Genomic DNA, 14,207 nt, shown 5'->3' with positions numbered 1-14,207 from the left:
TCCACAAAAACTATCAACAACCACCCCATTTGATGGTGATTTGAATTTGCAAATACTTTCTCTCAGCAATCACAAAGCCATATCCAGAAATATTCATTAGTAATTGTATTTGCATCTATTAAATGTAGATTAAGAGGATTTTATTTTAACAAGATTTTATTTACCAACTAATTAGGATGACAATTTATTACAAGTATGAAAATAATTAACTTAGAATTAATAGAGTAGTATAGCTTTTCTAGTTATAAGAAAGAAAATAATTTCTCTCTCCTCCATGGGCCTTGTTTTGCACAGCAACTTACATCAGTCATTGTTATTAATTTCACATTTTTACTTACTCTTTATTTTCCCAGACATTTGAATTCTGGTGCTGTCAATTTCATAAAGGTCTTTTAAAGATAAATGTGCTATGTATCAAAAGCAGTTGTTTAAATAAGCTTTCGGTTCTGACAGCTTTGCTCTTGATAGTTTTCACAGCAGCAGCTAGGAGAGCATTTTACCCTCAGTCATGGCTTTCTTTGTAATGCTTCCTTTCTTTTCCCTCCAGTCAAAGTAAATATGTTCTTACAACCAGCATTATCCTGCAAAAATGTTTCCTCATGTTAATGAATGTGACCATCAGTATAATGAACAACAACAAATAAATAAATGGAATCCCTGTACTCCCTTACAGAATGGGGAAAGTGATCACATTGTTTCCTTCATCTATTGGTCAGTGCTATCTCAGTATTATCTTTTGGTCAAGTGTCAGGAAGGTAAATAAAAAAATAAGGCTTCTTCAGCAGCATGATGATTAGATCATTAGCAAGCCAAGCAAAAACTTAACTTGAAAATATAATGTTTAGAAAGTATAAATGCAATTAACTGTACATTCCCACCTCTGACATTTTCAAAGATAATTTCATCTTCCCCGTTCTTCCATTAAGAAAAAAAAAAATTGTTGTCTTAAGATAAAAGGGCCACAAAACTCCAAGACTTAATCCCTGCTTCAGGCTAATGACAAAAAATATTTTTCATTTTTTTTAGTTCACATCGTGAAAAAAATTCCCTTGACAGAAAATGTTCTGAACTAGACTCTGAAAGGCAAATGTATTTGCTTCATTTTGGTTTTTCAGAATGACAAAGGAGAGAAGAGGAGTCAAGAAGAAACATAAAAGTTGACCTAAAAAAGATCTGTTTCAAATATTAAAATATTTTTTAGAACATTGAACAACTTCACATTTCAAATGTTATGCTATAAATAAATATTTGAATGACAGTACACCTTACCCTTGTGCACCCAGGATTAAAAATCATATCCTATTTATTTCTAATCATGTCACTGAACTGCTCCTATCTTCTGGACTGCAGATAAACGACTTATTCATAATAACGTGACACAGTTATGTATGATTTATTGGTATGAAATAGAAAGGGACTTTGTCCTCAGTGTAAGCTGCCCAGTGCAAGGGCCTGACCAGTGCATGGTATCGGCCCATCTGCAGCCAGCCAACTGAATTATCCTTCTCGTAAGAGGGTAGATTTTTCACAGCATAATTTCTACTCTAACATAAATTACCAATAGCAATTGTCTCTGCTTTAAGACACTTCTATATTCTAGTTCATATAATTCTATGACTTCAACCTTATCTTGGACTTTTAACAATCTCATCATGGTTTTTGGGGGTTCAAGGAGAAAAAAAGACAGGTAGACAAAGTACTCCTCAATTTTTGTTTCTTTTACAGGAGAAAACACTACTTTTGACAAGACAATGGGTAGCATAGAAATCTTCTTGATTGTATATACCTTATCTTGGACTTTTTAACAGTCTCATCATGGTTTTTCAGGGTTCAAGGAGAAAAAAGATAGGTAGACAAAATACTCCTCAGTTTTCGTTTCTTTTACAGGAGAAAACACTACTTTTGACAAGACAATGGGTAGCATAGAAATCTTCATAATTGTATATACCTAAAGCTTTTCCTTTTCTTTGATTTTTCCTTCCATTTCAATAATCAGGCCAGAGAAGGAAAAAAGGAATGTCTAGTCTAGTTGTCACGCTCCACATCCTATAATTTTGCTGCTGTTTTTTCCCTAGCCAAGTGGTGCCATTAATCAGCAGGAAAAATATGCAGCAAACTATCTATACATCCTCATATTATCCCCAACGGAGAGCTGAGAATTAGAAAGTTGCTTCTGAAAGAACTTCTGTCACACTAAAGACCTACAGTAGCATGCCTAGCACCTGCAGCATCACTATTACTCTGGGTTAGTTTGAGCCTTGGCTATAACTAAGTATAAGGAAAATTTAGTGAATTATTTGCTTACTGAATGAACATCCATTTAAAAACTGCCTTTCTGTATAGCCAAAGTCTTGCTTCCAGAATAATTATAGTCAGTCTGAGACACATTTTTTACCCAGAAATTTCAGTTATTTTTCCTACTTAAGAGGTTTATAAATACTGTCTTAAAAAAAAAAAAACTAAAAGTGGACCAAATCTACTGCTGATATATTACATTGACAGTGCAGTTTAGTTTAGCACACTGTGATTTCTATTGATTGTTATATTTCCTTTGTTCAGTGAACCTGTTCCTTTGATTACATTGATTCTAGTAGTCCCAGTTATTTTGACTTGTTATCTCATGGGTAGTGATTTAAACGACTCTACTATGTAGTGTTAAATTAATCATACATTTGATTGTTTGAAAGTTAGTTTAAATCTTAGAATATGCATTTTGAAACAATGAAAATACCGAATCTTCCATATTTTTTCTCAAATTCAGTTTATTTGGATCCTGATTCCATTACTGAATATTTAATCCAGATATCCTGTATGATACACATATGAAAAGATAGTTGTATCAATAAAAGTTTATTCTGCATATGTGTCATTATGTGTTATGCAAATATGTGGCAGATCTGTAATTCACATTAATGTTTAGCTACAAAACCAATATCGAACAAAAATTACTGGTAAGTGAAAAAGGCTTTATGTGTAAACTCAATCTGCATATTAATAGTAATAATACAAATTTAATAAGTAGATAGTCATGAGACTTAGAATTTAGATAAATGGAATAAAATAAGACAGAACTGAAGTCATGACTAATCCCAATAACCATTTCCTACTCTATATTTGCATATAAAATAGAATGTAATTCCCTGGTACCATTAATTTTTTTTCTTCTTAAGCAAAAGTAATTTACTATCAAATATTTAAGAAATCAAAATAAGAAATTACTTCTGAAAATGCAAATTATTTAAACAGATGGCAATTGCTACACATCTCAAAGGAGAGTTTTAAGTTTACTAATTTTTAAAAAATAAAAGTGTAAAACAACATACAAAGAAAGCTATGCCAAAGTAAGCATTGGTCTGGAACTAGACCACCTTACCATCAGTAGAGAGAAGACGTTTAAAACATTTCATAGTTGATGTTAAACTCATTCAACTATAACCACAAAAGAAAACACGATTCTAGCATTTGCACTCAGTACTTTGAAATATGTCCCCAAACAGGTTTTGCTCCCCTCCCTAGTCCCAGCTCCCTTAAAAGGCCTTGTTGAACAGTTTCAATGCACTTTTTTAGAAACTAGTAAGAAGTATATACACCTTTCTTCCTAGACAGGATGGTCAATCACAGAAAGCTATATAACGTTGCAAATTTGGTGGGAATACCAAGTTTGATTCAAACATGAGTTGTAGTTGCCATGCTTCAGCGAAAATGAATCCTGAGAGCCCTCAGGAGATTATGTACATCCCCAAATAGATGACTTATTTCATTCCACCAACATCGGCATCAGGAAGAAAACTGGCAGGCACATACGCTGGCCAAGGCTGCAGGCACCTCAGACTTAACTCCACAGACACACCTAGAGAAAAGGGGAGAAAACTGGCTTTTGCAGATGAAAGGCTTCTTTCTGAGTACTTCTGTCAACAGACATCTTATGGTGAGAGAAGGATTAAAATGAAAGTGAACATCTTTTTGGTGGAAATGGCATCGACAAAATTGAGTCAATAATCTGATCATTTCTCTCTCCCAGTGTTTGATTAGACCCAAGGTAAACTGCAACAAAAAATGAACATCAGAAAGTACAGATCAGCTTAAGGGTCAGGGGAGATAAGTTGGAGAACACAGTATCTACCTGTGCTTTTTTCTGCCTTTAGAAATAAAATCAAATCCCCATAAGACGCTTTAAAGTTCCAGCAAATAACAAGACAAAAAATTACATTTTTAAAGTGCTAATCTACCAATTCTAGATATCAACAACTTTGAACATTCTGGACCTCACGTTTTCCACAAAAATCTGTTGTAATGGGTATCGTTTGTCTATCACAAAGATTTGATTCTAAGATGTTTTGATCAAACCTTGGATAGCTTTGGTCAACTCTCCACAAGTTATTTGTTTTCCTGAAGATCTTTCTGTGCCAATGTCTGAAATGAAAAATATAATAATTATTTATGAGGAAAATGAAATTCTTAATGAAGGAGTTCCATAAGGTTCCTGTAAATTTAGCACAATAACTGGGCTTTTCTAAATTTTATTTTTGAAAATTTTAATAAAAAAATACAAATCCTGACATAAGCTATTGGAACATTTTAAACAAAAGATGTTTACAGAAAATAAATATGAAACAAAATGTAATGTACTAAATTAAAATTACATTTTAACATATTTTAAAGCTAGCTATATATGTCTTCCATTAGAATAGAGCATGGCAAATACTGCATTCATTTTATAAACAACCAAAGTAAGAGGTTAAAAGCAATTTAAAGTGCTCCCACACAATCTGAAAATAAGTTTCCAATAATTGAATCCAAAGTTCTTGAGATCATAAAAATCTGTAATAAGAAAGTTTTAGGATCAAATATAATAAAAGTATAATTTATGCCTATCAAAAACAAAAAAGCTTTTAAGCATTATGATAGTTAAACTCCTTCAGTGCATTAATCCTCTAATAACGGTTTCAGTCAAGGGAATGTTGTGAGGTCAGGTTGAATTTTTTTTAACTTAGTTTGAAATTGTACATATTCTCTTTGAATAGAATTTGCTTTATGTAGCACCTAACTCTCAAGGAACTCAAAACACTTCACAGATTTATATCTTGACCTTAGTTTTGTTCATTGTTGCTGTTTTATTTTTTTGTATCTAGTGAGAATCCGTGTGAAAGGCAAACCACTAGTTCAGTGATACGTATCTTAGCAAACTCATTCTTGCTAGTAGAGAAAATAATGCTGAGAAATTAAAGAATGAGTGGTGGCTTACCAACTCTAAAACTTCTATTTCTGTTTGGAGAGCTTCACAAGCACTTTGCATGTCATCTTCCTTATAAAGTTGTAATTCTTTTTTAAGTCTGTATTAAAGGAAAAATTCACCCTATGAGTTCAGCAATAAACTTTCATAATAATTTTTTAAATTATATGGATAGTGGCAGATTAGCAGATTCTGTCATCAGAATTTTAAGTTAACATTAAAGAACCTGGAAAGAAATTTTAATTCTCTATAATTCTAAAAAGACTGTAAAAATTCTGAAGAAGTACAAAGCTCCCATAAAGAAAATAAGGCAGACTAAATAAATAATAGACAATTTTATGTTAATTAAAAGAGCAACATGGTTTAGTGGGAAAAATATAGTACCGTCTGAAGAGTTCTGTTTTAGTCCTGGCTCCTAACAAGCTTAAAAACCTTGGCTAAATCATTTAGCCTCTCTGAACTTCACCTGAAAAATTTTAATTACAAGAAAAAATGACCTCTGAGATTTCTTCTTGAACTAAAATTAAACATCAACTTTACAGTACATATATGTAATTTTAATTTTGGAGTGAGAAAGCAATATCAATATTTCTTCCTTCCAGTTAAATCTTTAATCCTTTGAATATTCAGAAATTTAAATAAATTATGCCTATATTTAATGTAAATAATTGTGAAAAAAACAGTCTTCTATTTCTAGCATTATGACTAACATTCCTTCCAAAAAGAAAAACATAAACAAAAGCCATGAGCTGTGGTTGGAGAGGTAGAGAGCTAGGGCAGCAAGGAGATGAGGCTGCCTTAAAGGCTAATATCAAGAGCAACATTGATCTCACAAACCTGGGCCAGCTGGGCCAGCCACAAGGTGAAGAGAATAGATTGAACTGGACCTCTGCAGACTCCAACTCTTAAGGAAAGTCTGAAAGGGGTTCTAGGCCACTGGCGTTCCCAGTATACTAGTAGAAACAAAAGAAAATCCTCTCCAAAAGAAAGGATTAACATATTCAGACCTACAGGCCTCCCAGATTAAGAAACCATGAGCTCACATCAGAGATCACCAAGCACCTAAGAAGGCAAGCCACCATAAGTAAAAGTCAGCAGAGACAATAAACAATAGATTATGTCCATAACACACGAAGAACTACAAGTCAATAAGAAAAAGTCAGCACAATGGAAAATGGTCATACACACACACACACACACACACACACGCACGCACAAACCTCTACCAGATTATTCACAAAAGATATACACAACTAACAAAAATATGAAAAGGTGGTCAGCTTCATTAATTATCAAGTAAATACAAAAGAAAAACATAATGAAATGCTACTACATATCCAGAAGAATAGCTACAATGAAAAACAAGCATTTCCAAGTACTGAGGAGGATGTGACTATATGCCCTAGAGGCTGTTCCTTCCCACTGGGTTGCAGAATGCAGATGAGAAGTGTGGCTAACTCCCAATGAACATGTATGTAGTGTGAGCAAGAAATAAACACTCATTGTAAATCACTGACATTTTAGGGTTGTTTGCTTCTAAAGCATAATTTAGTCTAGGCCACAGAACAAAATACAAAAACTAATTAGAGAGTCACCAGGAACTGAGCATTGATGGCCACTAAACACACCAAAAACAAGAGGCAATAGCCTCCTGATGGAAAAACACCACCATTTATGATATAGCTTTGCCAAAAAATTACAGCCTAAATTTGATCAAACTTCAATTACCAATTCATAAAAAATATATAAAAGTCAAACAAATATTTTTAACCATACAATGGGAATATAATCAACTACATCCAAATCATGGGAAACTCTACAGGATAAAATATATCATTTCCTCACCAAATAAATTACAAGTAAAAAAAAGAAAGAAAGAAGGGGGATTTTCAAGATTTAAAACATTTATCAGTTGATTGTCATGTGTAGACCTTATTTGGAACTTAATTCATGCAAACAAAAAAATGACACCTATAAATTGTAAATGTGAACATTGACTGGATATTTGATGATATAAGTTAATTGCTCTTAATTATTTTATTTTATTTTTTTCTTAATTATTTTATCTATAATAATAGATTCTAGGTATGTTTTTTGAAAGTTCTTATTTTTTAAGAGAAACAATAAGATAATGATATATATGATTAGCTTCAAGTAATACAGAGGAAAAACAAATAGAGATATAGATGAAACATGATTGGCCATAAACTAATAACTGTTAAAGTTGAGTGATGAGTACATACAATTCATTATATTTTTCTTTTTTACCTATGTATGTGCTTTAAATCATCTATAATAATTCTTTTAAGAAATAGAGTTCAGCAAAGATAGTGGCCATAAAGTACATACAAAAACTTGTGGTATTTTCATGCTCAGCAATTAACAATTATAACGTCATTTAAAATAAATACGTTATTTATGAGAGCATCTAAAACTACAAGGTACCTAAAATTAAAACTTACCAAAGATGTAGAATTAAAAAACCAGAAAATTATAAAGTTTTATTAAAAAGTATTTTAAAAGACAAATTGAGATATCCTAAGTTCATAGAGGGGAAGTCTCAGTTTCATGAAGATATAAAGTCTCTCAAAAGTAACTATAATACTAAGTGCAATTGTAACCAAAATCACAACAGATTTTCTCGAATATGGTAAGTTGACTCATAGATGTATGTAAAAAGCAAAAGGCCAAGTATAGACTCTTGATGAAGCCAAAAAAAAAAAAAAAAAAAGACAAAGGGGAGTATCCAACCTTGTATCATGACTTATTACAAACTACCAGTAATTAAATAGTTAAAATGGAATAATATGCATTTAGTAGTAATTAAGGCAGTTCTGAGCAGAAATGAACAAATTGCCCAATAAAACAGAATAGATAGGGATCCCTGGGTGGCGCAGCGGTTTAGCGCCTGCCTTTGGCCCAGGGCGCGATCCTGGAGACCCGGGATCGAATCCCACATCGGGCTCCCGGTGCATGGAGCCTGCTTCTCCCTCTGCCTGTGTCTCTGCCTCTCTCTCTCTCTCTCTGTGACTATCATAAATAAATAAAAAATTAAAAAAAACAGAATAGATAATAACATATGAATTATATCCATAACATATTATTATTTTTGTTTTTAATAAAAGATGTGACATTTAGATTACTAGAGGAAGAAGAAACCATTCAATAAATGTTGCTGGGACAATTGGTTATCTATGTGCAAAAAAATGAAAATGGATCTTGTTGTACATATAAACGAAATCAATGCCACATAGACTAAAGACAAATGTAAAAAGCAAACTTTACAAATTATTAGAGAAAATATAGGACATTATCCTTCTGATCTTAGGTAGGTAAAGAGTTCTTGAAAAAGACACAAAAATGCGAATCCTAATAAGAAATTATTGATAATTTCAACCATAGTAAAAGGAAGAACTCTACTAAAACAGTATAAAGAGTATAAGGAACTCTTAAAAAAAGAAAACAAAAACAAAAAGCTTCATAAATTGGGAGAAGATGTCTTCAACGTGTAACAAACAAAATCCAAAATTATTAAAAAACTAGAAATACAAAACTTCTAGAAATCAATAAAAGACAAATACCCAATCTCGTTGCAATAATTATGAGGCATTTTACAAAAAAGGAAACACATGGCCTATTAACAGATGGAAAGAGGCTCAATCACATGGGTAGCCAGGGCAATACAGATGAAGATCACAAAATGCCATCATATATCCCTGAGACTGGCAAGAGTTTAGGTAAGTCTAAAAATAGAGTACTGAAGAGGATGGAGTTCAACGGAAATTTTATAATGTACTAATATAAATATAAACTGGCTTAATCATTTTGGAAAAGAATTTATTACCTTGTAAAGTTCAACCATCATATACCTTATACACTAATTCTATCAGGCATATAACCTAAACTCTTACACATGTAGCTCAGGATAATCACAAAAGCACTGTTTGCTAAAACAAAAACTAGAAACAACCCAAATGTACATTAAAAGGGGAAAAACTTGTGATATATTCACACTCAACAACATGGATGAAAACAAAACAAAACAAAACAAAAAAACAACATGGATGAGTTTAGAAACAATCCCAAACAGTATCATACCATTTTTACACAACTCAGAAGTAAACAAAAATAACCAATATGCAGACAGATCATATACATAAATATATGGCATAAATTTAAATAAATCACAATGTAACAAAGAAAATTATATATAGGAAAATGGACTAAATGCCATATCACAAATGCACACACAAGAAAATGAAACACAATATAGGACAGGAATTACATGAGGAAGGAAGGGTATGGAATAAAAGAGTAGCCCATGTGCAAGTTATTGGTTATAATCTAGTTTAGTTCACAGGTGCTCATTATATTATTATACTTTACAACTTACACGTAGGGAAGAAAGACATAAATTGTAGGGATGGAAGGGGAAACAATACCCTATATATGTGAACTTCACTGTGTTCTGAACTCTTATGAATTTAATAGTAAATAGGAATTCTGAAGGAATGCTCAAGTATGAAAGATAGAACAAGTTATTAATTTTGAGCATTAGATGTTTACACAAGCATAAAAAGCTTTGTAATGGATATTTTTAAGGAGTAAGTGGAAAGTTAAACGGAGAATTACAATGTACTGTGGAGAGCTACACAATATACTTCAGGCTTCATTTGAATATATTTATCTTTTCAAATAAAATGGTAGTGATCTTTCTTCCTACCATACTTTCCATACTCGCTCCTCCCCTTCTCAGTTTAAATGAACTGAAGTTTCCCTAAGATTTTTCATGTCCATCAGAACTGGGCAGTTTACTACTTTTCCTTTTCAGTTAGCTATCCGCGAGAATGAGAGACTACTGAAATTAAGGAGGGCATTTAGACGGAATTATAGGAAGTATTTCACTATTCAGCATATAATCAAGCTGTAGAATTTAGATCTGCACTTAACGAAAAAATTGCTGTTGCTAGCTTTAAGAGGCTAGATAATAATGGTATGAATATTAATACATTTGCAGCTAGCCAAAGCTATATAATGGTAAGCAGATCTCATGCTTCAGTGCATAGACTGATTGCCTACAGGAGTCAAGAAGGACTTCCTTCACCTACTGCACAATAACTCAGAGCAGTTTGCATTGGTTATTGTCACCCTTCTCTGAATCATCAAATAATTACGAGGATGGGCCAATACTGCTAGTTAGTTTTGCAAAACTTATGTTCCATGTATTTTTATGATTTCCTGCACATTCTTTTCAGTTACTTCTAAGTGTTACAGAAAAGCCTTTACTAAAATAATACTCTTTTTAGCTATAGAACTGTATACAAGAACTATTTAAGTAGAAAGAAGGAAAAATTTCACCCAAAGGCCTACTATACATACTCAAATTATATTAAAATTTAGGAATATTCTACTAAAACAACTTACTAAAAGAATATTCTTTTTAGCTATAGAACTGTACACAAGTACTATACCAGTGGAAAGAAGGAAAAATTTCACCCAAAGTCCTAGTACACAAACTCAAATGATACTGAAATTTAGGTATATTTCACTGTGGTCTTTGTTTCCAAATGATGGTGATTATACAACTTTACTTCCCAGTTTTTTTCTTTTGCTTAACATTATCACTTATATTTTTCCCAGTTAATTACACATGCCAATTAATACCATATGAGATAAATACATAGTCCAAGTGGTTACACCAGAGTTAACTTAATCATTCATTTATGGTATAGCAATTAAGTTGTTCCTGTATTTTTCTACCACAAACAATACTTCTATAAATACCTTTGTACATAAAATTTCTTCTGTACTTAGAATTATTTTCCTTAGGATAGAGCTCATAAGTGTAAATTTTAGGTTAAATGGTATAAAAAATTTTTAAGATGCTTACACTGAATTATGTACATTCCAAATATATACAATGTATACTGCCTCAGCAATATATGAATTAACTCTGTACCACGCCCTTGCCAATTTTGGTATTTAAGAATGTCATTAAGAATTTAAGAATGTCTTTCAAAAAATATTTTTAAAAATTTTATTTACTCATTCATGAGAGAGAGAGAGCAGGGACATAAGCAGAAGGAGAAGCAGCCTCCCTGTGGGGAGCCCGATGAGGGACTCCATCCCAGGAGACTCCATGCCAGGACCCTGGATCATGACCTAAGCCAAAGGTAGATGCTCAACCACTAAGCCATCCAGGTGCCCCTGTCTTTCAAAATTTGATAGAAAAATTATATTCAGTGGTTTTAATTTGCATTTAACTGATAAACAGTATAACTGATTTACCGTTTGACTTATTCATCCTCCTATCCCTACTAACTTGCATAGTGTGAGATACAAAGTATGCATTCAATACATGTTGGTTGGATAAATACATGAAATGAGAACTATTGATTTTGTATTTCCTGACTGATTTTTTTTATCAGTTGATTATTTGGTAAGCTGTTATCTTTTGTCATAACTACAATAAATTTCTATATTAATAACTACTATAAATTTCTCCCAGTTTATCATTCCATGATGCTGAACTTTTTTTGACAAGTGGAATTTTAAATCTTTTTTTATAATAAATTTATTTTTTATTGGTGTTCAATTTGCCAACATACAGAATAACACCCAGTGCTCATCCCATCAAGTGCCCCCCTCAGTGCCTGTCACCCATTCACCCCCACCCCCCGTTCTCCTCCCCTTCCACCACCCCTAGTTCGTTTCCCAGATTTAGGAGTCTTTATGTTCTGTCTCCCTTTCTGATATTTCCCACACACTTCTTCTCCCTTTCCTTATATTCCTTTTCACTATTATTTATATTCCCCAAATGAATGAGAACATATAATGTTTGTCCTTCTCCGATTGACTTACTTCACTCAGCATAATACCCTCCAGTTCCATCCACGTTGAAGCAAATGGTGGGTATTTGTCGTTTCTAATGGCTGAGTAATATTCCATTGGATACATAAACCACATCTTCTTTATCCATTCATCTTTCGATGGACACCGAGGCTCCTTCCACAGTTTGGCTATTGTGGACATTGCTACTAGAAACATTGGGGTGCAGGTGTCCCAGCGTTTCATTGCATCTGAATCTTTGGGGTAAATCCCCAACAGTGCAATTGCTGGGTCATAGGGCAGGTCTATTTTTAACTCTTTGAGGAACCTCCACACAGTTTTCCAGAGTGGCTGCACCAGTTCACATTCCCACCAACAGTGCAAGAGGGTTCCCTTTTCTCCGCATCCTCTCCAACATTTGTGTTTCCTGCCTTGTTAATTTTCCCCATTCTCACTGGTGTGAGGTGGTATCTCATTGTGGTTTTGATTTGTATTTCCCTGATGGCAAGTGATGCAGAGCATTTTCTCATGTGCATGTTGGCCATGTCTAATGTCTTCCTCTGTGAGATTTCTCTTCATGTCTTTTGCCCATTTCATGATTGGTTTGTTTGTTTCTTTGGTGTTGAGTTTAAGAAGTTATTTATAGATCTTGGAAACTAGCCCTTTATCTGATACGTCATTTGCAAATATCTTCTCTCATTCTGTAGGTTGTCTTTTAGTTTTGGTGACTGTATCCTTTACTGTGCAAAAGCTTCTTATCTTGATGAAGTCCCAATAGTTGCATTTTTGCTTTTGTTTCTTTTGCCTTCGTGGATGTATCTTGCAAGAAGTTACTGTGGAATTTTAAATCTTATATGTTAAGTGTATTAATTTTATCCTTTTTGGTTTTCTTAATCACACCAGAGGTTTGCTAAGTAGTTCTTTCTACTTTTCACCAGTGTTTTCAAGGCTTGACTTTTATATTCTTCTCTATATTATTTTCTATGAAAATTATTTTAGTGCCATTTAAACACAAATACACTCTTTTTGAAGACATAAAGGTCACTCTCTTTCATATACAATTTACTTTTGAAAGTAAGTTTAAAAGTTGAATGTGTGAAAGCAGAATTCAGTGTTCTAATTATGTCTTCCTTCAGTCCAGGCCACCAGCAGACAGGTCATAACCTTCACAGGTACGTCAGGCTGAATCAGAGAGATCTGCTTAGAAGGAGGTAAAAGAGGGATGGGTCCTGCCAGCATCTCTTTTATTTCAAATCCTGGGTGAGCTGAATTAGGCACCTTCTTTAACAATGTATTTCCTATCATCTCCCTACCCCCATACCAAAAGGGCTTGTTTGTAAAGGTAAACAGATGAAAATGGAAAAAAAATCTGTTTTCTATCAAAGACATGAGTGATTTTTGAAAATGATTACTTTAATATTATACATGGCCTGTACAATAACATTATTTTGAAGTTTAGGAACATCTACAGATAGTCACATTTACATCAGAATATAATGTTTAAAATAATCAATTGATTCTGTCATCAAAATTTCCCTTGTATTTACTTAGAAGCTTTGTATGTGCCAAAAATTCACAAAACAGGAGATCTCTATTAGCTTGAAGGCTACAAAATCAATGCTATAAAGACACTTCTGTTAGTGAATAAATGATGAAGTTTTACTAGAAAAGATGCAGAGTCAACAGAAATATTCAACAAAACACAGAGCTAAGAATAATGCTGGAATTAAATGGGGATTTCCATATTTTATAAATGTTAAAAAGAGAGAGAGATGGCCTGGATTGGCTACAGGTATATAATTATTTGGCTAGTATTTTCCAGAAACTTTAATGCTGAGGTCTTGCTACACTTACCCATTTTGAGTTCATTCTTGTTGATATACAGAGTGGCAAAATACCTGTGCATTATTTCCTCAGTGTAGCCTGGATAACAATTCCTGTTGCTCTACTAAATAATAATTATTCCAAATAATGTTATAAAAACACTGCCACAGCTATTTAAGGATACATGTATAAAAATGTTTTCAATTATGAAAGTTTAGAAACTCTTATACATCTATCAGCGGGAGAAAGGCTATATCAGTATGGGATTTCCATATTATTGGCATTAAAAGAGGATGAAGTTGATCAGCACAAACATGAGAAA

At 33.0% G+C, this 14,207-nt stretch overlaps 1 protein-coding gene across 1 annotated transcript in view; it reads right to left on the bottom strand.

Moving 5' to 3' along the window:
* Nucleotides 1-4,347: 4,347 nt before the first annotated feature.
* CCDC172 (coiled-coil domain containing 172) overlaps nucleotides 4,348-14,207 on the bottom strand; it is a 55,929-nt gene continuing 46,069 nt past the window's right edge. The window contains exons 7-8 of the mRNA XM_025995929.2: nucleotides 5,246-5,333; nucleotides 4,348-4,413 (exon numbers count right to left, since the gene is read on the bottom strand). Coding sequence (XP_025851714.1) covers nucleotides 4,378-4,413; nucleotides 5,246-5,333 — 124 coding nt within the window. The 3' untranslated portion in view covers nucleotides 4,348-4,377. The remainder of the gene's footprint in view (nucleotides 4,414-5,245; nucleotides 5,334-14,207) is intronic.

The sequence above is a fragment of the Vulpes vulpes genome, chromosome 15 (genome assembly GCF_048418805.1).
Source record: "Vulpes vulpes isolate BD-2025 chromosome 15, VulVul3, whole genome shotgun sequence".
Taxonomy (NCBI): domain Eukaryota; kingdom Metazoa; phylum Chordata; class Mammalia; order Carnivora; family Canidae; genus Vulpes; species Vulpes vulpes.
Note: the sequence above shows the minus strand (reverse complement) of the source record. Positions and strands in the feature narration are given on the sequence as shown.